At 44.2% G+C, this 22,094-nt stretch overlaps 1 protein-coding gene across 1 annotated transcript in view; it reads left to right on the top strand.

The window, feature by feature from the left end:
* The first annotated feature begins 587 nt into the window (after positions 1 to 587).
* LOC125704649 (phospholipid-transporting ATPase ABCA1-like) overlaps positions 588 to 22,094 on the top strand; it is a 31,603-nt gene continuing 10,096 nt past the window's right edge. Inside the window, exons 1-24 of the mRNA XM_048970526.1 lie at positions 588 to 789; positions 3,080 to 3,186; positions 4,606 to 4,699; positions 7,631 to 7,772; positions 8,418 to 8,536; positions 10,466 to 10,587; positions 10,702 to 10,893; positions 12,550 to 12,639; positions 15,177 to 15,417; positions 15,790 to 15,929; positions 16,468 to 16,584; positions 17,683 to 17,877; positions 18,475 to 18,680; positions 18,955 to 19,131; positions 19,341 to 19,563; positions 19,659 to 19,880; positions 19,971 to 20,175; positions 20,263 to 20,376; positions 20,485 to 20,659; positions 20,767 to 20,898; positions 21,038 to 21,177; positions 21,306 to 21,443; positions 21,539 to 21,762; positions 21,931 to 22,003. Coding sequence (XP_048826483.1) covers positions 3,121 to 3,186; positions 4,606 to 4,699; positions 7,631 to 7,772; positions 8,418 to 8,536; positions 10,466 to 10,587; positions 10,702 to 10,893; positions 12,550 to 12,639; positions 15,177 to 15,417; positions 15,790 to 15,929; positions 16,468 to 16,584; positions 17,683 to 17,877; positions 18,475 to 18,680; positions 18,955 to 19,131; positions 19,341 to 19,563; positions 19,659 to 19,880; positions 19,971 to 20,175; positions 20,263 to 20,376; positions 20,485 to 20,659; positions 20,767 to 20,898; positions 21,038 to 21,177; positions 21,306 to 21,443; positions 21,539 to 21,762; positions 21,931 to 22,003 — 3,547 coding nt within the window. The 5' untranslated portion in view covers positions 588 to 789; positions 3,080 to 3,120. The remainder of the gene's footprint in view (positions 790 to 3,079; positions 3,187 to 4,605; positions 4,700 to 7,630; positions 7,773 to 8,417; positions 8,537 to 10,465; positions 10,588 to 10,701; positions 10,894 to 12,549; positions 12,640 to 15,176; positions 15,418 to 15,789; positions 15,930 to 16,467; positions 16,585 to 17,682; positions 17,878 to 18,474; positions 18,681 to 18,954; positions 19,132 to 19,340; positions 19,564 to 19,658; positions 19,881 to 19,970; positions 20,176 to 20,262; positions 20,377 to 20,484; positions 20,660 to 20,766; positions 20,899 to 21,037; positions 21,178 to 21,305; positions 21,444 to 21,538; positions 21,763 to 21,930; positions 22,004 to 22,094) is intronic.

Genomic DNA, 22,094 nt, shown 5'->3' with positions numbered 1-22,094 from the left:
AGATTATTTTAGCGTTACTATCAAAGACTCATGTTTGGACATTGTGCCTGTGATCAGAAGGTTGTTGGTTCAAATCCCTCATTTCATCATCGTTACCTTGAGTAGGGCCCTCAGTCTCCAGTTGCTCCTGCCACTGTCTGACCCTGCATTTTCAAAAAAAATCGAATGCCGCTTTACACAAAAGCGTCTGCTAAGTTGTCAAACGTAATCGCTGTCAGGATCAGGCTCAACAACTGGTATCTGAGTAGTTTTTACAAGAAAATAAATGCCAGGAAGGGTACCTGACAGACGACGAGGGGTTAATTCCGTGTATAGACATTCAGTTTGAGTAAACTGGTAAGGAAACTCAGCAAAAAATGCGAAAATACCGTTAATAGAATTGTGTCATTTTCTTGTAACGATCAAAATGCACAGGATTCGACAGCAACAGGTCAGGGAATATGAATGATTTAAAACGAGGCTAGGCGTGTAGGTGTAGATGGCTGGTAGCCGTTTTAAGACCTGTTTTGACTCTGCACGTGGTTGTCTTGCAAAGAAAAAAAAGGGAGTACAGAAGCGCTAAGCCACATCTGACCGATAGTAACCTCGGCTCCTCCAGCGGCGTCTGAGCTATAAAAGCTCCGGGAGGTAAAAAAAAAAACGGCACTGTTACATTGCGAGTGAGGACGTGTGCGCTGTGAAATTAGTGAGGGGAAAAAGTAGACAAAGGACTACTTTTGCTTTTTTCCCCTATTGGAGTATTTTCAACTTGCACGCATTAAGAAGTCGTTTGCAGCTCTCAGGGAAGAGGTAAGTAATTACCCATTCAATGTTAACATATAAGTGTGAAATAAACAACAGTATTGCCAATTGTACAATAAGCAATATGTTTTGACTCACTAGAGTCAAATGTTGATGCATGTTGGATACTAATGGTTGTCAACTGGTTATTTTGAGTTTTTTCTTTGATTTTGTGAAGTCAGAGACATCACCTCACAATTGCCGTCTTTTGGACGTGTGACACGCAAAAATAAAATTTTTACATGTCACGGTAAACACATCGATGTATCCACGATCATTTTTAAGTCGTCGTTTATTTCAGCGTTGCTTTTTTTAATGCTTATTGTGTCGATAACACAGGAAGCGCTAAGCAGTGCATCTGCGGGAGAGAACACGAATGACCGAGAGTAACCCTCTGTCCGATCCACAATGAAATACTTCATGTGGCTATTTACGAGCATTTTCTTTATTTCGGTATTTGCGAATGGATATTATTACGATAGAACGACGTATGTATTTCGCACCTACGTCGTTTGCAAATTCCATTCTTGTTTTTTTTAAAAATTTTTTATTTTTTACGATACGTTGCATGTTATGCATACAAAATAACTCGAGGGAATAGAATGAATAACGGTGGAGAGAAAGAAGTCAGTTTCTTTCAACTACGAAAGTGTTATTTAAAATAAATGATAATACGAATCCAGAACGTAAAGAAAATACTATCTATTGTATGGAGAAAAAGTAACGGTGGTATTCCGCACGCATAACAATAACAAGAACCCAGTAAAATATGATTTTCAGAGTGAATGCTTGTCTACGCCACTGGGGGCGCAGCGAACCCCTCCAGGTTTAGGTTAAAAATGTTTTGTTCTTGTCCAGGACTGCGCTCATCCAAGTCTGGGTGTCCATTTTAATCTTTTTCGGAAGGTATACAGGAGGTGAACCTAGGTTTTAGTCACAGTCAGAAGGCATATTGACATAGTATCGATATCTCAATACATACACTGATATAAATCAAACGACAAAGACTATACGTAGATATAGTGGAATGGAAAAAATAATAATTTTTCACTTCGAGAAAATGTGACGATGGGTTAATATTCTTGAAATAAATCCGCTGTGCCATAAAATCAAATGCTTATGAAGTCTAATTTTAACATAACTGTCCAATGCACACTTCAATTCAGAAATCTTTAAGTTTATATTCAAGAGATATGTTGTATCCAAATGCTTCCAAATATGTTTCTGAAATTTAAAAGTTATTCTGTACAACGTGTATAAGTTAATTAATTAATTAATTAATTAGTTAGTTAATTAAAGTTTTAGCCTATAACGTTACTTATCTGTTTAGTGACTTTGACAGCGTATAGTGAAACTAGTGAAGAAAGTTGGAGTTGGTCACCTGCTGTATTTCTGCATTTCTGTAAGGACATTCACGTATACCAGAAGCTTTAAACGAAAACTCATTGAGCAATATGATATTTTCTGTAAGTCCAATTTTTTTTTTAGAAATGGTTAAAAATCAAAATGGCACGAATACTACAATAGGAAGCGTATGCATCTTTTGTTACTTAAACTGTATTTGTGTTTAACCCAGGAGCTAAATTAGAGATGATTTCATAGGGTGAGTGAATCTTTACTCAGAGGGCTGATGGCAAACTCATCATGACTTAAGCCACTAAATACATATTTATTTGAGGGGAGCTAAAAAGCATTTTTTTTTGGGGTGGGGGGGGGGACTAAGGTCCCTCTAAAGTAGGCTTAACAAGGCCTTTGCTTTACCCTATGATATAATTAATCCCAACAACATTTGCAGTAGTTAAAGTAATTTACATACAGTATCAGGCTTTGTAATTGTGGACGTTAAGATATTTTCGTTAATTTTGTATAATTTAATTAATTACAATGACTTCACCAGTTCAAAGAAATTTGACTTGATTGATTAACTTAAAGCTAATTAATTGTATTTCAGTACTATGCGTGGTTGCTTTTATTGTAATCAAACTGGTGGATCAAGGGAAATTCTATCTGTGATTAAAGTGAATTCTGACAGGGGAGTTTTTCTGCTTTAAGTTAATCTAAAGGCACTAATACGTTTCTGAGATGTTTATAATCCTTGGATGGGTTTAATTCGACCATTGTGTTATTTACATCCTTGACGTGACACTTTACACCCTGAAGAAATGCCAAGTTTGCTTAAAAAACGCCCTTCTTGTCAGTGTGAGATAGGGAGGTGCACTTTGGCCCAGACCTTTGGGCAGCGCGTTGGCTGGGACATTAGCAGCCTTTTCCTCAGCAGCAACCTGCCGTGTCATTTCAGTCGGAAGCCGGAGGCTGCTGGGTGGGAAGTCCAGCGGCAAGATGTCCATCTCCACTCAGCTGGGCCTGCTGCTCTGGAAGAACTTCACCTACAGGCGACGGCAAACGGTATGTCCATTCTCTGCCTGAATTTGTAATTAGTAATGATAACAAAACAGTTTAGTGAATAGATGCATGAATAAATCTTGCTCCTCAGTGGCTGTTGAACTGGTGAAGGTAAAATAAAAATGCTTCCAGCCTCTGTTTGGTTAACGCAAAGTGAACAGCAGTGAAGGAGCCTTGGGCATGTGACAACCAGTTTTATGAACCGTACAGAGTGTACAGATGTAGATGATTGCAGCTGTGATTCGTACATCATCATCAGAATCGTGCAGTCTTTTGTTGAATGATAAAGCATCAATCGCTTGTGCCGTATTAAATGAACTAACCTATTTAGCTCTGCCAGGTTAGATATTGGGAACAGGGGCTAATCAAAGAAGAGTCTGGATCGAACCCCACTCTTGGGGCTGTAGCGGGAGTGCTTATGTCTCTTGGTCCCCTCACTAAATATCCTGAGAAAGATTTCTGCCCTGCGTTGCGGCATGCGACAGATCTTAGTAAGTTAATTAACAAAACCAGAGCAAAGCTATATTAGTACTTTACTGCTATGAAGTAACGATGAGAATAGGCTAATAGATCAGCGTAGTGTGAAGGTTTATTGCGATCTCTATTTATTGTAACCTCTGTCTTCAGTTGTAGACGTATGGCACCTAAACTACTGAGAATAAACTGTACCTTCTCCGCTAACTAAGTTATCAAGCACCTGTGGGAACAGTTGTTTTGAGATCCACTCGTTAGCATACTTTGGGCTTGTGCATGTGCAAGCCGAGCCAGCACTAGCCAGGATTCTGGGCAGCTCAGAGGCCTAAGCCTCCGTGCCTATGAGCCCAAGGTTGCTGGTTCAAGCCCTGACTTTAGCAGAGTAGTCACATGTCTGTGGGCCCTTGAGCAAGGCTCTTAACCCACAGCTCCAAAGGTGCTTCATGCTGGCTGACCCTATACTGTGGATCCCCCCCCCCCCCCCGACAAGCTTCCTCTCACCTGCTTGTGTGTCTCATGGAGAGCAACATGGATCAAGCCAAAGCAATTCAATGTACCTGTACTCATACTAGTGCCAATGACAAATGAAGGATCATTTCATTCAATAGCGCTTGGCAGTTCCCTCAGGCCTCCAAATTGCTTAAACTGTGGAGGAAGTGAAATGGATCGTTGGTTTTCTTGGTGGGGGGGGGTGCAAGTACAGCTTTGCCTGGGGCCCTTGAAAAGGTAGAGCCGGCATTGTGCGTGAGTGTCTTTTACATAGTTGGGGCCAACTAAGGCAGATTGACTTCGCTCACAGTGATTCCTTGTGCTAAGTGCGGGGTGCGGACCTGAATATCACAGGAGATGCATGCTAATCTCTCGCTGGGTGGTCCTAAGGGACGTCATGGCAGCTATCTGTCCCGCAACACTAACAATGTCCTTTTTTCCCACCCCTCCATCCCATAGCTCCAGCTGCTGATCGAGGTCATATGGCCACTCTTTATCTTCTTCATCCTGATCTCCGTGAGGATTTACTACCCACCATATCAGCAGCACGAATGTGAGTGTGCTGGTTCTTTCCTGAGCAGCGTGGCCGGGTACACTCTTGTCTGGAGGTGCCCTTCAAATCATAAACCTTTCGTCACCAATTTACTGCTCAAATTTCTTTAGAAATGACTCATTCTGTCATGATTCCAGGAATGGGAATTAACTGTAACAACACGCTTTTTATCATTGTCACAAGCACAAAAAGACATGAATACAAAATATCATATTTCTGTGGTTATTATAACACTGTTTTATAATACCGCTGTGAAATATTGTTTTTCCAGCACACAGATACACGCACACTGTTGTATGTCTTTATCGTCAGATAAGATATACATTCGGTACCTGTTACATTTAAGCTTTATGTGGATATTTTGCTTACTCAAGTATATAGAGATGTATGAAACAGCATAACCTAAGTATACTTTCTGTGTACAATTGTAACTTGGTTGAGAAATCTCAAATTCTCTGTCCCTACTGCTCCAAGCAGCCTTTGTGGTGTCCGGATTATTCAGTAGATCTGAAATGTTCAATGTCAGTATTTCTTTGTGGGAGTATAAATATACAGACGCTCCTCTAGTTACGAATGAGATACGTTCCGAACGGCCGTTCGTAACTTGAAATGTTTGTAAGTCGTTATTTGACATAATTTTAAGGGTATACGCAAGTACAAAGAACTAGGATGTTGGGAGTTCGCACGCTATGCTGCTGCATGGTGGGAGTAGCGGCCAGAAGTCGTACTAGGCGGAATTGGCGTGCAGAAAAAATAAATTATTTTGTGGACAGGAAACGGGAGCCCAACAAACACAATTTGGACTTACGGTCCTCTTCGTTCGTATGTCTGAAAGTTCGTAAGTTGAAAGTTTGCATGTAGAGGAGTGTCTGTAGCTGGAAGTTACTTGCCTGTTATATTTTATCTTGAAGGAGGAATATATTTTTGCAGAGACATGTAGTGAAATTTAGCTGGTTGATAACATAATTGTGTGATATTATTAAGTAACACTCAACTGTTTTAGTGATTGATGTAAAAGTAACAAAAATATTAATTCTGGTCTTGGTGTGTCCACACAAGTGTGCTGTTCCTTGTAACATACAGCGGGGTTGAGTGTTGGCTAGGCTTTTGCTCTTACCTTATGCGCTAAACCTTTTTAACTGAGTACCACCTGTGCAGAAATGCTAGTGGGCAACTAAAGCCTCATGATAGCCCACATTTCATGTGGCGGCCATTTTGGTGAAATGTATCATTCCTCCATTAATGGGAAATCAGAGCATCGTCATGTTTGAAATTACGGGGTAAGTAGATAGTGTTTAAAGATAGACTTCAAGCTTGGTATTAGAAAGTTCAGTTCTACTTGAATTCCACTCAATTCTGCTTAGATTAAATTATTTACTGTCATATTGCAGGTATGGCGGTTTATGGGAGTTGATTGCCGGCTTGGTATTACAATCGGAGGAGGATCTGGATCAGGGCTGGGTAGAGACTTTTTTAGGGCGCAGGTGCTCGACCTTAGTGTCCCTAAGTAAATTTTTCTGGGGGGGTCCCCTCGAACCTCATAAGCCACTTTCAATCATTCAGGCTAAAGGAGGAGGTGTTCCGGCGCTCTCAGCCCCCTGTCCAATTAAGTCTGATTAAGATCTTACTGTGACCCTTACTGGATAAACCATTATTGACAATGAATGGGTGGGCATCCTGTAGAGTGACGCACTTGTCTGTTTAGTCTAGCTTTCTGTATATCTTGTTCAATTTAAGCTCCAATGTAGGTAGCTTGTAAGGCTCGAACAGTCCATATATTGCACACCCGCTCCCCCCCGAAAGCGGGAAGTGGTTGGTGTCGGCCTTTTTCAGTTCAGTAAAACTTTGGGTTTTTGCGCATGGTGGAAAATATCTTTGGTGTGAATCACGCAAAGTTCTTTTTCGGTCAGGCGTGTTGCGACAGTTCCCTCGCAGATTTGAGCAGATCATGGAAATTCTCCCTGATCGAAGGTTGCATTGACATGTCGTTATTTCGGGTCCACCTGCTCATTTATTATTTTCTTTTGCACAACGAAGACTTTCACCTCTGGGATTTGCAGAGGAGTGTAGGTCTGAATAATCTGGCATGTTTCAAACTGGCTCCCTCATTGTGGCTCACAGATATTATTTGAAAACACTATAAAGAAAGTTGAACATGTAGTAGGATGTCAAGAACGATTCTTCTATTAGACATAGTGCAGGCATGTTGGCATGTCAGGGCAGACGTCTAAATGCCACAGGCTTTCTTATTCTATCTTATCTTATCTGTATGTTTAGCTTTGCAGTGGACCAGCTGGCAGTCTTAAGGTTGACTGATTAGCAGACAAAGTTTTCATTTTTTTTTCTCACTCCAAGCACAGATGGCTGTGACCTTACAAAGACACAGCATCCAGGGGCAAGGGTCGGGATATTTGCAGAGGCAGCTGGTTTTTTGATAACAACTGGGGGGCGGGGGGTGGCAGCGCGGATGTATCAGTGTTCATCTATGGATAACTGTTAGACCACGATCAGGGAGGCTGTGCATGCAACTTCAGGCTATGCCGCTCAGCTGTTTCTCTGTCTCTGTAGCCTGTATGTGATGCGCCCTTATTTTTTAATGCAATGCCTTTTTCGGGAATTGGTTACAAACAATTCAGGGTTGTTTTCAGCCCCGAGCCATGCTAACTTTAGCAGATTACTGTGGCCTAGCCAGAGAGTCGGGGAATCTTTTATGAAATTACCATATCACATTACGAGTGAAACCAGTAACTAAAAATCACTTCCCCAAAATCAGAACTCATAAAGTCTGCCCACACAGAGCCAGGGGTGGGAGCTAAACCCAACTGGCACATGCCACCCCTACGATGTGGATCTGTGAAATACACCTCCGGTGCAGCGATATTAGTTCCTATGTTCTGATTCGTTCTCCACTTGCTTCTTGTCTTTTGATAGGCCATTTCCCCAACAAGGCCATGCCCTCTGCGGGCACCCTGCCCTGGGTCCAGGGCATAATTTGCAACGCCAACAACCCCTGCTTCCGTCACCCCACCCCTGGAGAGTCCCCAGGAGTGGTTGGCAACTTCAACCAGTCTATGTAAGTTATATAAAAAATCGATTGGAGCAGTGTCTCCCAATCCAGTCCTCAAAGACCCACAGTCGGATCACATTTTTCCTCCCTACCAGCCCCCAACAGGGAGCTGGGAGGAAGCAAAAACATGGACTGTCTATAGGTCCTTGAGGACCGGATTATCTCTAACCAGAGTACGACTAGTCATGTGCTGGAGGTTAAATTCAACCACCTATTAGTCCTGACTTGTTTATCTTTCTCGTGTTTTGATGATGTTCGAGTCTCCGCCTGGGTCACATGTGTGTGGAGTTTGCATGTTCTCCCCATGTCGTCGTGGGGTTTCCTCCAGGTACTCCGGTTTCCCCCCACAGTCCAAAAACATGCTGAGGCTAATTGGAGTTGCTAAATTGCCCGTAGGAGTGCATGTGTGAGTGAATGGTGTGTGAGTGTGCCCTGCGATGGGCTGGCCCCCCATCCTGGGTTGTTCCCTGCCTCGTGCCCATTGATTCCGGGATAGGCTCCGGACCCCCCGCGACCCATTAGGATAAGCGGTTTGGAAAATGGATGGATGGATGTTTTGATGACCACATGCCCGTTAGTAAAATGTGCACTTGACGTGGGTTGGTGTGTCTAAATTTGCGTCTTATTTATTGTTCCCTTTGCCATCCGCAGTATTTCGCGCCTGTTCTCCGATGCCAAGAAGATCCTGCTATACAGTCAGCATGATAAGAGCCTGGAGGGATTCAAAGACCTGATACAAGCACTGAAGATCATGCAGAGCAACACGACAGGTAAATGGTCACGCTAGAACCATAGAGCAGGTTACTCCATCCACGTTCTGGCGTGCAAACGATGTAGAAGAACAGCGTGAGAAGAAAGGGAAGGCCAAGGGCGTGCCGTCACTCAGAGCGGCCCATGTGACACCTTCGTGTCTGATCTTCAGCTGAGGCAGAGGCTTTCATCTCTCTGGTTTACACCCTTTTGAGGGAAAGCTACATACAGTGTGGCTATTACCAAAGATGGCGTGTGTCTGCCCACTGACCAGTGTCTCCAAAAGCGGAAAGGAAATGGTGGCCTGATGGCCACAAATGAACATATTTGCTTTTTTTTTCAGCGTGGCGCATCTTAGCTTCATGTTTTCATGCAAATATTAATCATTTGATAACGCATCTCACAGCATTATTTCCGATTGGAGTTTGACGAAGGAACTCCAGTGAGCCTCAGATTCGGTTTCAGTTCAGTTCTTTATCCCTGCCCTGTGCCGCCAGAGAGCAAGCCAAAGGCATCAGACCAACTTATTATACCCGATTATACCCGGATTGTTGTGACCTACATGTCTGGCATGAGGCATTAACGGGCTCATTGGTTCGAGAAGCCAGGCAGCCTGGCGGAACGAGTACCGGCATCTGAACGCTGTCCATCACTCACTTTGGTACCTTTTTACGACTTTACAGCGGTCATTAATTCGTACTCCTTGGCAGTTTACAATGTCGAATTTCTCTTGGCCCAGCACCAGCTGCCTGATATACCCTAATAACGTATCCTTAATTACGTAACTTTCCCTGAAACGGCCAGCAGCAAATCTTAAGGCTTCAGGCTGTGCACCTGTAACCACTCTGTCAGATGCTGCCCCTGCAGGCCGTGCAGTTCACAGAGTTTAGGCACATTAACTGTGGACAGGGTAAAGAACTGGCAGAGAATTTTGTTTGTAGTGCATTGTTTGGCTTATTGTTTACGGGACATTATTGACTTACTGTTTATAGATGAGTCATGTGATTTTCTTAGGTGGTATGTTTTTAATTTGTACAAAACAAATGACTATTAGAAAAAACCCCTTCAAACAACGATGTTTTAATCTACAACCGGCTATAGTTCCTGTGTGCCTCATTATTTGTGTATTTAGTACAATTACTAAAATGACAGGGAGTGAAACAGCTTTCATTACAGTACACTACACATATAGCTAATATGAAATATAGCGTTAACTGGAAAGTAAATAATTTACAGGCGAGATTCTTGTCCGAATTCTTGAAATATGTACCTCAGCTCTCTCTCTCTTGCACGTCTTTCTGCAAGTTGTTAGCTAAAGAATGGCTCCTTATCTAAGATCTTTGGGTTTGGAGTGCCACTTAAACAAATTGCATAATCACCCTTAGCTTTCTGATAGGCGAAGCGTGCTTTGGATATTGAGGTTGAGTGAGATTGAGGAGAAGCTCCAGGTTCCAGCCTGTATCAAAATATCTAAGTGAATGAAAATGACCTCCGGTGGCTCCATGATTTACCTCAGCCAGCCCTCATCAGGGGACTTGGGTGGGAAATCGCACTTTTGTTGCGTTTCCTGGTTCTGGCCGACCTATTTTCCTGGAGTTCTACGGTAGCCACCTCAAAACTGTCCAGTTTCAGTTGAGAAGGACTCGAACTTTTAAGAAATAGTGTGACATTTGTTCAGAAGGCTGCATTTTCTCAGAGTCTCTTGTTGAATAGCGATTCTGTGAGTATTTAGTGGGTCAGAATGACAGACGTCATAAATGACATTATACTGCATTGCATCCATCTCAAAATGTAACATTATTCAGCTTCTGAATTAGAGATTATTGAAAAGGCTTATTGTCTCTTAATGATTATGAATCAGTTGTATACCCACGGTTTCATTTATGAACCCTCGAACGTGATGAACAAGACCTTTTGGTGAAATTGTAAAACTGCATAACTGTCCACAGGCTTCAAGTTGAAGGACTTCCTCCGCGACAATGAGACACTCTCCTCGTTCCTGGTCCACAATGCTTCGTTTTCTGAATATTCGGTCAATGAGATTGTGGAGGCTGATATAAACTTGGAAAAGGTGAGACTCAATAACTGTTAATAACTATACAGGGTAGCCCGGGGCATGTAGGCTCGACTCGGGCGTGACTTTAATTTATGGGGAGCATATTGTCATAAACCCTTTGTGTCCCAGGTGCTGATTAAGGGCTTCGGCGTACACTTGAAGGACATGTGCAACAAGACTGCCCTCCAGAACTTCGTGACAATCAAGGACAAGAACGTGTCACAACTCGCCCAGGACATCATCTGCAAATCCTCGCGATCCTGGCTGAGCCAGGCTGAGCGCCTCTTCCTGTCCAACCTAGACTTCCTGAAACCCATACGGGTGGGTATAGCTTCAGTGCGGATTTGGATGCCCTGGTCGTCTGGTGCTTTTTTTTTGAGAACGAAAACTATAATTCCTCGGTGAAGTGGGTTTCCGGAAATTTGCCTCACATCTTATTAGAGGCAGTGATAAATCCTTTATTTACCATCTGCACAAGTACAAGCAAACTGGAATTCTTCTCTTTGTTGCCCCGTCTTGCTTTCCATAGCTTGGGGGGTCACCAACCAACCAACATGTCTGCCTGGAGCTGGGGGTAACGGCCTTGTTCAAGGGCCCATAGACACGTTGACTGTTCTGCCAAGGCTTGAACTAGCGACCTTCTGGTCAAGGGCACTGGGGCTTAGCTCTCTGAGTCACTCACCACCCCTAGCAATCGCTAGAGATGTGTCTTCTAAGGTTAGGTTGACTTTTGGCAGGGTTGTTCTAACTCTCTGGCTGACCTCAATGATGTACGGGTTGTTTATTACGCTGTGAGCTGCGTCCAAGCAGAGTGTGAAACAAACCAAAAAGCACAAACTGTCTAACAATGCTGACTGCACTAATGTCAGTGGCCGACATATTATCTGAGTTTTTAAAGAAGCTGAAGATTGGCCTGACTTGTTTAACTGGCTGTTAACCTTGCATTTTGTGTAAGGTTAGACTGTGGAAGGAAACCCTTCTTTTACCATTTTATGAAATTTCCTTATTCCAAAAGAACTATTTTGTTCTTTCTTCCAGTAGCCAAACCTGTTTGATGAATTGGTTGACGCTACGCTTAACCAGAAAAAGAAAACAGAGAGAGAGATGTAAAATTGCCCCAGCAAGGACATGTTGAGGCAAGCTGATTGCCATGATACACTAACGTAATGTGTAGCCTCCGGGAGCACTAACGTGCAGAGAGGTGGATCTTTCAGGTCCAAAAAGTAAAAATCCACACCAGGATTTAGTTTCAACCATCCAGTTGAATATAAAGAGTCCCAGTCAGAGAGTACTCAACTGGTTGGTTGAAATGAAATCTTGGTCTGGATTTTTATTTTCCAGGAGATCAGATCTTAAAATTAATATAAAAAAGCTACACATAGCTACACATGAAGATCACTTCGTGATCTTCAGTTATGCTTTTGGAAATGTGTTGACATGAAATCAGTGTTAATTATGATCATGTACAGAAAAAAATAACCCAGTTACTGAACATTTAGTACTCTTAACACTGTATTTGAACTCTGTCGTATATTAAAAACTAGGACAGCAGTTATGAGCTATAAACTCCCATTTAAGACGAGCATGACAGTGTCCTGCTGTTTATGACCCTTCAGGACTGCAGACGTATTGAAGAATGCCCCCTTTGTGTGACTCAAAAGAGACTGAGAACAAGGAATCTTACTAAGCTGTGATTTTCTGGACATTTCCTGCGTAGGCTGATATTTTAACTTTCTCAGAGCCTCAGTAGCTGAAATAGTGGCCGAAAGAATGGAAAGTGCTGTATTCTCATGTGTTTATTGTACAATTCTTGCCATTTCAAATATGCTTCTTGAAGTTTCATATATAGAGGATGAAGCATATGACCACACGATGATGCATATGATCAGATGATCAGAGTTCTCATACTACAGGCCCGGTCATTAACCTCTGCCTACCTGTGAAAACACTCCTCTTCATCTTTCTCCATCTCTGCAGAAGGATGTGAAGACGGACCCCCATGATGTTCAGCAGGTCTCGGAGGCCACGGATTATCTTCTGGAGAGCCTAGGTGCACTGGCAGTAGAGGTAGGAGGTTTTGCCTTAACAAGACCCTCCATTTCATTCTGTCCCTAGTGACTTCTGCTGCAATCACCACCACCCTGAGGCTCCGATTCCGCTCGTGAATCCTTGCCGTTGAGCAGAAGGCCTCAGATGTTTGTAAGGAAACTAGAAAAGATGAACTTCCCTGCTCATATCACGGTGTGTGGGGAGTGGAACTTGGCTGCAGAGCCAACCATTTGCTTTGCGAGGCTGCTGGAGCAGTTCTGGATGCCCCAGGGTTTGGATAACCTGACTGAAGAGTTTCTCTGGCCTTTTTTCCCCTTTTTCTTCCGTGTGTGAGTTTGTGCCTTGACTTGCTGACGGCATTCTTTGCTTTTCTTTCATGTGGGTGTTCAATAGAAGGCAATTACTTCACAGGGAAGGTACCAAAGTGGTATTATTTTTTGTTTCTACTGTGGCTAATTGTTATTTCAGTAATTAAGTGACCATTGCGAGGTTTTTAGCGAACCACATCAGTGCACTGGGGAAATGGGGAGAAATCTTTGGCCAGATGGGTTGCAGGAAGCTGGTGGTCCGCCCTTGCCCCCCACCCTCACCCTTTATTATTTAGAGGGAAAGAGAGAAAGACCAAATACCACTGAGTGGGGGGCGCGTGTGGAGAGGGTGGGCTGCCCCTCCTTTGCTGTGTCGGACATCTGGCTTCATTGAGGTGCAACAGAGGACAGCTTATAGGAACTGGCATCAGGTCTTTGTGTAACAGTGAAGACTGAAATGTCTTTGAAGCGCGTGTGTCTGCCTGTATATGCGTGTGTCTGTCTGTGTCTGCCTGTGTATGCGTGTGTCTGCCTGTGTATGCGTGTGTCTGTCTGTGTCTGCCTGTGTATGCGTATGTCTGCCTGTGTATGCATGTGTCTGTCTGTGTCTGCCTGTAAGGTTCCCTGAGGATATGCAGGACTGTCCTGACTCAGCTTGTCTAGGTAGCCGGGTGAAGCTGGCAGGTCAGAGTATTGGCAGCGTGAGATCTTAGGAAACCCAACCCTTTCAGGTCAGTCATGAGACCCCCCCCCCCCCCCGTGCTCTCAGGGATACCCTTATACAGCCAAACACAGCTGACTGAGCAAAGCTAACAAACCAGATGCATGTGTAAAGAACAACGCAGATAATGATATATGACAAATCAAAAAACAGTGTAAAAAAAATTAATTTACTGGAAGAGATGCATACAAGATCAGGAAAAGGCACCCTCTCTTTAAATCCCACCCCCAGCCCCCACAACTTGAGTTTGCTTTGTTCCCTGGCTGGCTTGCCGTTGAACTCTAGTAACCTCACTGCATCTGTGGGAGGGAGGGCACTTGAGGTCGTTCTCAGATTTCTCGGTCCCTTGCAATGCAGTGCCTCCGATGAGGTCATACTCAGGAGCTCCTGTGGAGTGGAGGCAGCTTTTGTTTTTTTTGTTTGTTTTTTTTTTTTTTTTACCACTGGAGGGTTGCCCCAGCTGTCCACACCCTTTATTGTAACAGAGAGCATGTGACAGCCAACCTATTAGCTTAGCAAGCTAAATATGTTTAGCCTGGACTGACGGCAGAGTGACAGCTTGCCATTTTCTGCAACATCATATCAAATGTCTTTGACTGCTGCTCTTACTGACAGTTACTAAGCAATTTACTAAATCATTTATCAAGGGTACAACAGCACAGTAGGTCGTCTTCTCTTGTGATGTAACCTACAAACTTCACTTCCTGAAATCTAGTACAAGTGCGGTTGCTTAAACCTTAAGAATTACCTCCCTGCTGCCCAACAGAGGTGTCAAATAGAGACTTACCAATCCACATTTTTTTTTGTTTGAACGAGAGTAACCCTTATTCCCAGTTCCCTCACTTCCCCGTTTCCCTGCACATGCTCTTTGTTCCAGTTCAGCTTCCTGTGCTCATTCACTGCGGGGCAACTGGCAAACGGCTGCCTGCCTTTTTTCTTAATCGTGATTTCTAACACAATGCAATATGCCAAATTAAAGAAGCCCAAAACGTTATTTTCATTGTTCGAAGATTTCATCTTCTGTTCCATTACATTGGAGTGGGACAGAACATGTTGCTTCATGCCTCTTTTGCAGCTGAATTACGTGTTAGAATGGCAGGTGAAGTGGATTCAGGCAGTGTATGTAATGCCATGTAAATGAAAGACCGTGGTTGGATTCTTTCACAGGGTCGTGTTTTACATTTGCCCTCAATAACTGTTTTTCTCCTCTTTCTTTGTCCTGGGTATTAGAAACGTTTGTTAATAGCCATTGCATCCATTTGTGATGTCACTGATATGCGTGTAATTATGTTGGTAATTATCATGGGTCAACAAAGTTCTGAAGAGTGCTATCTACATATAAAATCAGTCGAATCAATCTTACTAAGAGTAATCTCTGAAAATGGGTAGACATCGATGCTAAGTGTCCTCAGTTATAATTTACGAGCGCTGGTACAGCCGTGTCCCCCATGCCGGTATTGCATTTCAAAAACAAAGCAGATGCGTGCTTGGCGATGACGCCCCGTGTCTGGAAATCCTCTCAACAGCTGGCCAGCATGAAGAGCTGGACAGACATGCGCAGCGAGATCCTGTACCTGACGGAAAACGCCAACGACTCGCCCACCCAGATGTACCAGGCGGTGTCGCGCATCGTCTGCGGGCACCCCGAGGGCGGTGGCCTAAAGATCAAGTCCCTCAACTGGTATGAGGACAGCAACTACAAAGCGCTGTTTGGCAACCACAACGACAGCGAGGAGGAGCCCGTCTCCGTCTATGACAACTCCTCATGTGAGTCCATCGCTGATGTCATCAAACCTGACCCCTCAACCTCGCCCTCCCCCGGCAGTATCTGATTGCTTACTTACACGAAACTTCACGTAAACACAAAAAGTTTTCTGCTTCGTAACATTCCAGGTGATTCTCAATTAAAAATGCGCATAATATTTTGCTTTTAGGCAGACAGCCAGTAGCATAAATCGTTATGGTCATACATTCAATCAGTCAATCAAAGTACTCAAGCAAAAGAATATTACTTAGATCTAATTGAACGTTATTCCCGATCACTATCCCCACAGTACTGTTTAATGCTGCTCAGACTGAACTGTTCAGCTATGAAGTACATGAATCAAATGATTTAAACAAATGTGTTTGACCACACAGCTCCGTACTGTAATACCTTGATGAAGAATATGGAATCCAGTCCCATTTCTCGCATGATCTGGAGAGCCTTGAAGCCCCTGCTGGTGGGCAAGATCCTCTACACTCCTGACACTCCGGCCACTCAGAAGATAATCAAAGAAGTAAATGTGGATTTCTTCATTGTACTAGCTTGGAGTAGAAGGTTGTAAATTCTTGGCATTATATCAGAGGTGGTCAGTCTTATCAAGAATGAGTCGTTGGGTATGCGGGTTTTCGCTGCAACTCCCTAATTAGATTACTAATCAGAGGACTGGTTGGCTGAAGTGTTCTCACACCTGGGTTTGAACAGCTGACCTAAAGGTTCTCCCAAAAGCCTGCATACACACCGGCCCTTTGCAGATAAGAGAAATCAGTATTTATTTGTTACATATCGACCAGACCTCAGACATGTTCTTTATATAACATTAACTCTGACTATCTCCATATCAATGGACGGGGGGGGAGCTGTGGAATGGATCAGTAGGAAAAGGGCAAAGTTCAGGTTCAGAAAGTACAAGTTCAGACCAAGGTTTTGTTTCGACAAACCAGTTGAGTTCACAGAGTACGCATTTTTGGATTTTTACTTTCTGGGCCTGAACTTTAAACCTCTGGTCAGTAATTTGTCTAGAACATATAACCCATTTCCCTGTCCTCTTCCAGGTCAACAGGACTTTTCAGGATTTAGGGATCCTACGAGACCTAGGTGGTATGTGGGAGGAGATCAGGCCCAAGGTGTGGAGCTTCATGGAAAACAGCAAAGAGATGAACCTTGTCCGGGTATGTTAACAAGAGCCAGGAGCCCAAGGTGGGGGCAGGGGGGGATTCATAATCAGTAAAAATCATACAGACCCAGAAACCCAGATGTATATTCTGGGTATATGTCAATCCCAGTTACGTAAGTATCTGATTTTTAGGAGTATTTGTTTAAACCAGTGTTTCCCAATCCTACCGGGAGCTGGCAGAGAGGAAAAACATGTACTGGGGGTCCCCGAAGGCCGGTTCGGGAAACACCAGTTCACATAGTCAACTGGAGAGAGGATATGCATTTTAAAACCGTAGGCAATATAATAACAAGATTATCTAAGCTTTTTGGCTGTTATCACCAGTGTTTAAATGTTAGCTAAATGAAACCGTCATGAATAGATTAATGTTACTCTATATTGGATCGGTGTTTTTTTTGTCATTCAAGGTGTCTGTAATAGCATACACTTCTCTGTGAGCTCAGACCTGACCATAGTAAAATAAGGGTTGTTAGTTCTTAGTAAAAGCACATTTTCTCAAAAACATGACAAATAGGATGGTCTGTTGCTGCATGACGGGAGAATTACTGTGAGAAAAACAGCGTAATCTTAATTTTTTGCACGCCGTTAGTTTTTATTTTCCTAAAATGGCCTGTGTTGGAGAATATTTATTCACAGTTTGGACAATAGGTTAAACGAAACAATTACAAGGATGGAATTATCAATGATTGTCAACGGTATGAAACACAAATGGGTATTGATGTTTACACTGGCCTGACTGTTTTCAAAAGACGACATTACACCACCATTTGGTAGTTTAATTGATATTGCAATGATGAAAGTTGTCTTGTGTTAGACACATTTCCCGAATGCACAGCCATTGCAGGCTTTATTAAACTGGTCTGATTGTGTGGGACGTTTATTGCGGCAGTATTTAGAGCACTAGCGCCATGTCTCACTCACTGTTCCTGCGTAAGAATTCCCCTTGTATCCACCCAGTCATGTGTCACCGTAGCGCCACTCAGTGGCCAGATATGGTACATTCAGACGTCTGCAAAACTAACGCCCAGTTACCTGGTGCTGTCCATTAGTATGACTTCTTTCTCTCTTTCTCTCTCTGCATCATTTCACATAGACCCTGCTACAGAACAACGCCAGCGCCAGGTTCTTCAACGCCCAGCTTCAAGGCACGCAGTGGAAGGTGGAGGATGTGTCCAGCTTTCTGGCCAAGCATTCTGAAGACACACGCCCTCCTGGGACAACCTACACCTGGAGGAACGTCTTTAATGAGACAGATCAGGCCATTCGGGCCATTACACGCTTCATGGAGGTGCGTGGCTCTCTGCACACATGCATGCGGCTGACCTGCACAGGAAGCTCCTTGGTGGTTTTTCAGCAAAGCATGTTGGGAAATTAGGAAGTGACTAATGCCTGGACAAGCCGCTCGACAGACCTAGACAAGTAGTCAATGGAAAAAAAAAATCATATTTTGAAGACCTGGGGCCTGTACTACGTAGCGGGGTTACTGGCTTATCGGGGTAACTTGTCGGATTTAAAGTACCACAGTTTAAACGGACTTCACATTCGTTCACTCGCATTTTGCCCAGACTACCTTAAATCCGACAAGTACAGGACGTTGTTAAGCTCATATCAAACAGGCTCACCATATTTAATGATGTGTCCTTCTTTCGCAATAATTTTCTGCACCATCAACAGCATCATCAAGCAGTCAAATTAATTTTCTAAATGTCTTAAAGATTTTATTCAGTTAAATGGCACCTTTAGCAAAAGCAACACATGGCACAGTTACAGTTAAGCTGTGCTCCTTGGGACTCAAACCCACAACCTTTGCATTGCTAACACACAGTTCTACCTGCTGAGCTGTAGAGCATGACTTTGACCCGCCGTTGTTTCTTTCGCTCCAAAGTGTGTCAACTTAGATAAGCTGGAGCCGGTCACCAATGAGGAGAGGCTGGTGGACAAGTCGATGGGACTTCTGGATAACAGACAGTTCTGGGCAGGCATCGTCTTCCCGGATATCGAGTCCAACAGCTCAGACCTTCCTGCCAATGTCAACTATAAAATTCGCATGGATATAGACAACGTGGAGCGAACCAACAAAATCAAAGACGGGTAGGCATTAGGGTTCAAGCTGTCTTTTTTTAAGTTTGTTTACTAAGTAGATTAAGTAGATTGTTTACTAAGTGTATCCAAAGTGTTTACTTATTAAAGTGCCTTGCATTTGAGTAAAATATTAAACACCACTCTGGATGGTGAATCTCCAAACTTCTGGGCAGTTGTCCAATTTGTTAATTAAATAGCTTTATGATGACCACGTGCTTCCCAATGTACAGGTGGCTCATTTGTTTGGATATATATATCTAATTTCTTCTTCTGTTGACTGAAGATACTGGGATCCTGGTCCCAGGGCTGACCCGTTTGAGGACCTGCGCTACGTGTGGGGTGGATTCTCCTACCTCCAGGATGTCATCGAGCATAGCATCATTCGCGTGGTCACCGGTAGCAAAGAGAGGACGGGCGTCTACATCCAGCAGATGCCATACCCCTGCTACGTGGATGACGTGTAAGTGGAATCTAGAAGCTCTGCAGAAGCACATTGACCTACAGACAATTATGAGGATTGTAGAGGCACCAGTTTGCTGGTGCTAGAGATGGGAGTTCCCAAGTTCTTGGGAAGAAATTGGAGACACAGCAAGAAAACCCAACAAATAGTCACCTCTGGCTGAACCGCCCTGTCAACTCTCATGATTCCTCTTCTTACCCTTGGCCCAGGTTCCTCCGTGTGATGAGCCGCTCCATGCCGCTCTTCATGACGCTGGCTTGGATGTACTCCGTGGCCATCATCATCAAGGGTGTGGTCTACGAAAAGGAGGCCCGCCTCAAGGAAACCATGAGGATCATGGGACTGAATAATGGCATCCTGTGGTTCAGCTGGTTCATCAGTAGCCTGATTCCCCTCCTAGCCAGTTCTGCTCTTCTGGTTCTCGCTCTCAAGGTACTACTTCTCTAAAACACACCCAGCTGCGATAGGTCTGAGTGGGGGGCCCACTGAAGTTACATTGACCGGTTCTGCTCTGCCTCGCTCCACAGATGGGAAACCTCCTGCCCTACAGCGATCCAGGGGTGATTTTCCTGTTCCTAGGCTCCTTTGGCGTGGTTACCATCATGCAGTGCTTCCTCATCAGCACTATCTTCTCCCGTGCCAACCTGGCAGCGGCCTGTGGAGGCATCATATACTTTACCCTCTATCTCCCTTACGTGCTTTGTGTGGCCTGGGAAGATTACGTGGGCTTTGGCTCCAAAGTTATAGCCGTAAGTGATCTTATGAAGATATAGCATTACGTCCCGGTTTGTTCTACCTGTTTTAGGCAATCATTGTGATATATTTAATCCCCCCCCCAGAGTCTACTATCTCCTGTGGCATTTGGCTTCGGCTGCGAGTACTTCGCTCTCTTTGAAGAGCAGGGCATGGGTATCCAATGGGACAACCTGCTCTCCAGCCCCATGGAAGAGGACAGCTACAGCCTCACAACCTCCATTACTCTCATGTACATTGACTCCTTCCTTTATGGACTCATGACCTGGTACATTGAAGCCGTCTTCCCAGGTAGGCAGCGTCTTACAGTGGCAGCCGTCGGACCCCATCTTGTACTGTGGCTTTTCCTTTCTCTAATGTTTGGCCCGATACTTTCAGGCCAGTATGGGATACCCCGGCCGTGGTACTTCCCCTTCACTAAATCCTATTGGTTTGGAGAAGATACAGACAAATTGGCAGCCGAACTGCAGGGCAAACAAGGAAATGCAGAAAGTATGGCAGCACAGTGATGTATTGTTTATGCATATAATATATGACATTTCTGATGTCCATTGTTATCGTTGTTGACCTAACGCCACATATTTACACCCTCTTTACCAGCTGTCTGTATCGAGGAAGAACCAGCACACCTTAAACCAGGTGTTTACATCAAGAACCTAGTGAAAGTGTATAGCCATGGGAACAAGCTGGCTGTGGATGGGCTGACGCTTGGCTTCTACGAGGGCCAGATCACTTCCTTCCTGGGCCACAATGGAGCCGGCAAGACCACCACAATGTAAGCTGCAGGCTCCATTATAACAGGAGCTAATAGAATTTCCTGTCTTGTGTCTTTCTCTGTGTCTGTGTTCAATGATTGACACCCTATTGTGTGTCGCTGTGTAGGTCAATCCTAACAGGCCTCTTCCCTCCAACATCGGGGACGGCGTACATCATGGGCAAGGACATCTGTTCTGAGCTGAGTGCGATACGGCGAGACCTAGGCGTGTGCCCTCAACACAACGTTTTATTCAGCATGTACGTGCCTCGGGTGTCCTATCTTGGTATTAAATGTGTGTCAGTTTCTGTGTGATTTTCAATGACTAACGACCTCAGTACTGGGCAAATGGCAAACTTAGATAGTTTGAGAGTTGACCTTTGTTCCCGTGTCAAACAGGTTGACCGTGGAGGAGCACATTTGGTTCTATGCTCGTTTGAAGGGCCTCTCTGAGGAGGAGGTGAAGGCTGAGATGGAGCAGATTGTGTTGGACCTTGGCCTGCCACACAAACGCAAGTCCAGAACTAGCCAACTGTCTGGTAAGAAACTGGTCCTTGCTTCCTTCTCCTGTGATAGTAAGGATTACATGTAGCTAGAGAAGAACACTGCGTGAAAGGAAACCTTTCTGTGGGATTGCAGCAAACCGTGCTTTGCCATTGACTTCTAGGAGGTATGCAACGGAAGCTTTCAGTGGCACTGGCATTTGTTGGTGGATCCAAAGTCGTCATTCTGGATGAGCCTACTGCTGGCGTAGACCCTTATGCCCGGAGAGGCATCTGGGACCTGCTACTGAAGTACAGGCAAGGTAAGAAACATCTTGCTGGTGAAATAATCAGTCTGCGAGTACCATGGCTGAATGGAAGTAGACAGCTCTACCATGATTGGCTGCCGTCTCCATAGGTCGCACCATCATCCTCTCCACGCACCACATGGATGAGGCCGACATCCTCGGGGATCGCATTGCCATCATCTCCCATGGCAAGCTGTGTTGCGTGGGCTCCTCGCTCTTCTTGAAGAATCAGTTAGGCACGGGCTACTACCTCACCTTGGTCAAGAGGGACCACGATCTTTCCCTTAGTAGCTCTTACCGGAACTCAAGCAGCACTGTGTCCTACATCAAGAAGGTAAAATATAAATATAGCGTATATCAGTTTATTTTGCAAACATGGAGGCTTCTGTTCTTTCCCAGAAAACAATAGTTTGTTACCTTTTGATAACATGTCTTCAAACTAGTGACATGTAGTCGGTATTGTCCAATTTTTGATTACAGATGTTTTATGTCTTTATTGTAGGATGACAGTGTTTCCGAGAGCAGCTCTGATGCAGGCCTCGGCAGTGACCAGGAGAGTGAAACCACCACCATTGGTAAGCTTGTACTGCACATCCCTCAGGCCGTTTTCATCTAGATTTCATGTGGGCGGTAAGAGCACTGACGCGAATTTCTTGATTATCTCTT

Source organism: Brienomyrus brachyistius, chromosome 12 (genome assembly GCF_023856365.1).
Source record: "Brienomyrus brachyistius isolate T26 chromosome 12, BBRACH_0.4, whole genome shotgun sequence".
In the NCBI taxonomy this organism is placed as follows: Eukaryota; Metazoa; Chordata; class Actinopteri; order Osteoglossiformes; family Mormyridae; genus Brienomyrus; species Brienomyrus brachyistius.
Note: the sequence above shows the minus strand (reverse complement) of the source record. Positions and strands in the feature narration are given on the sequence as shown.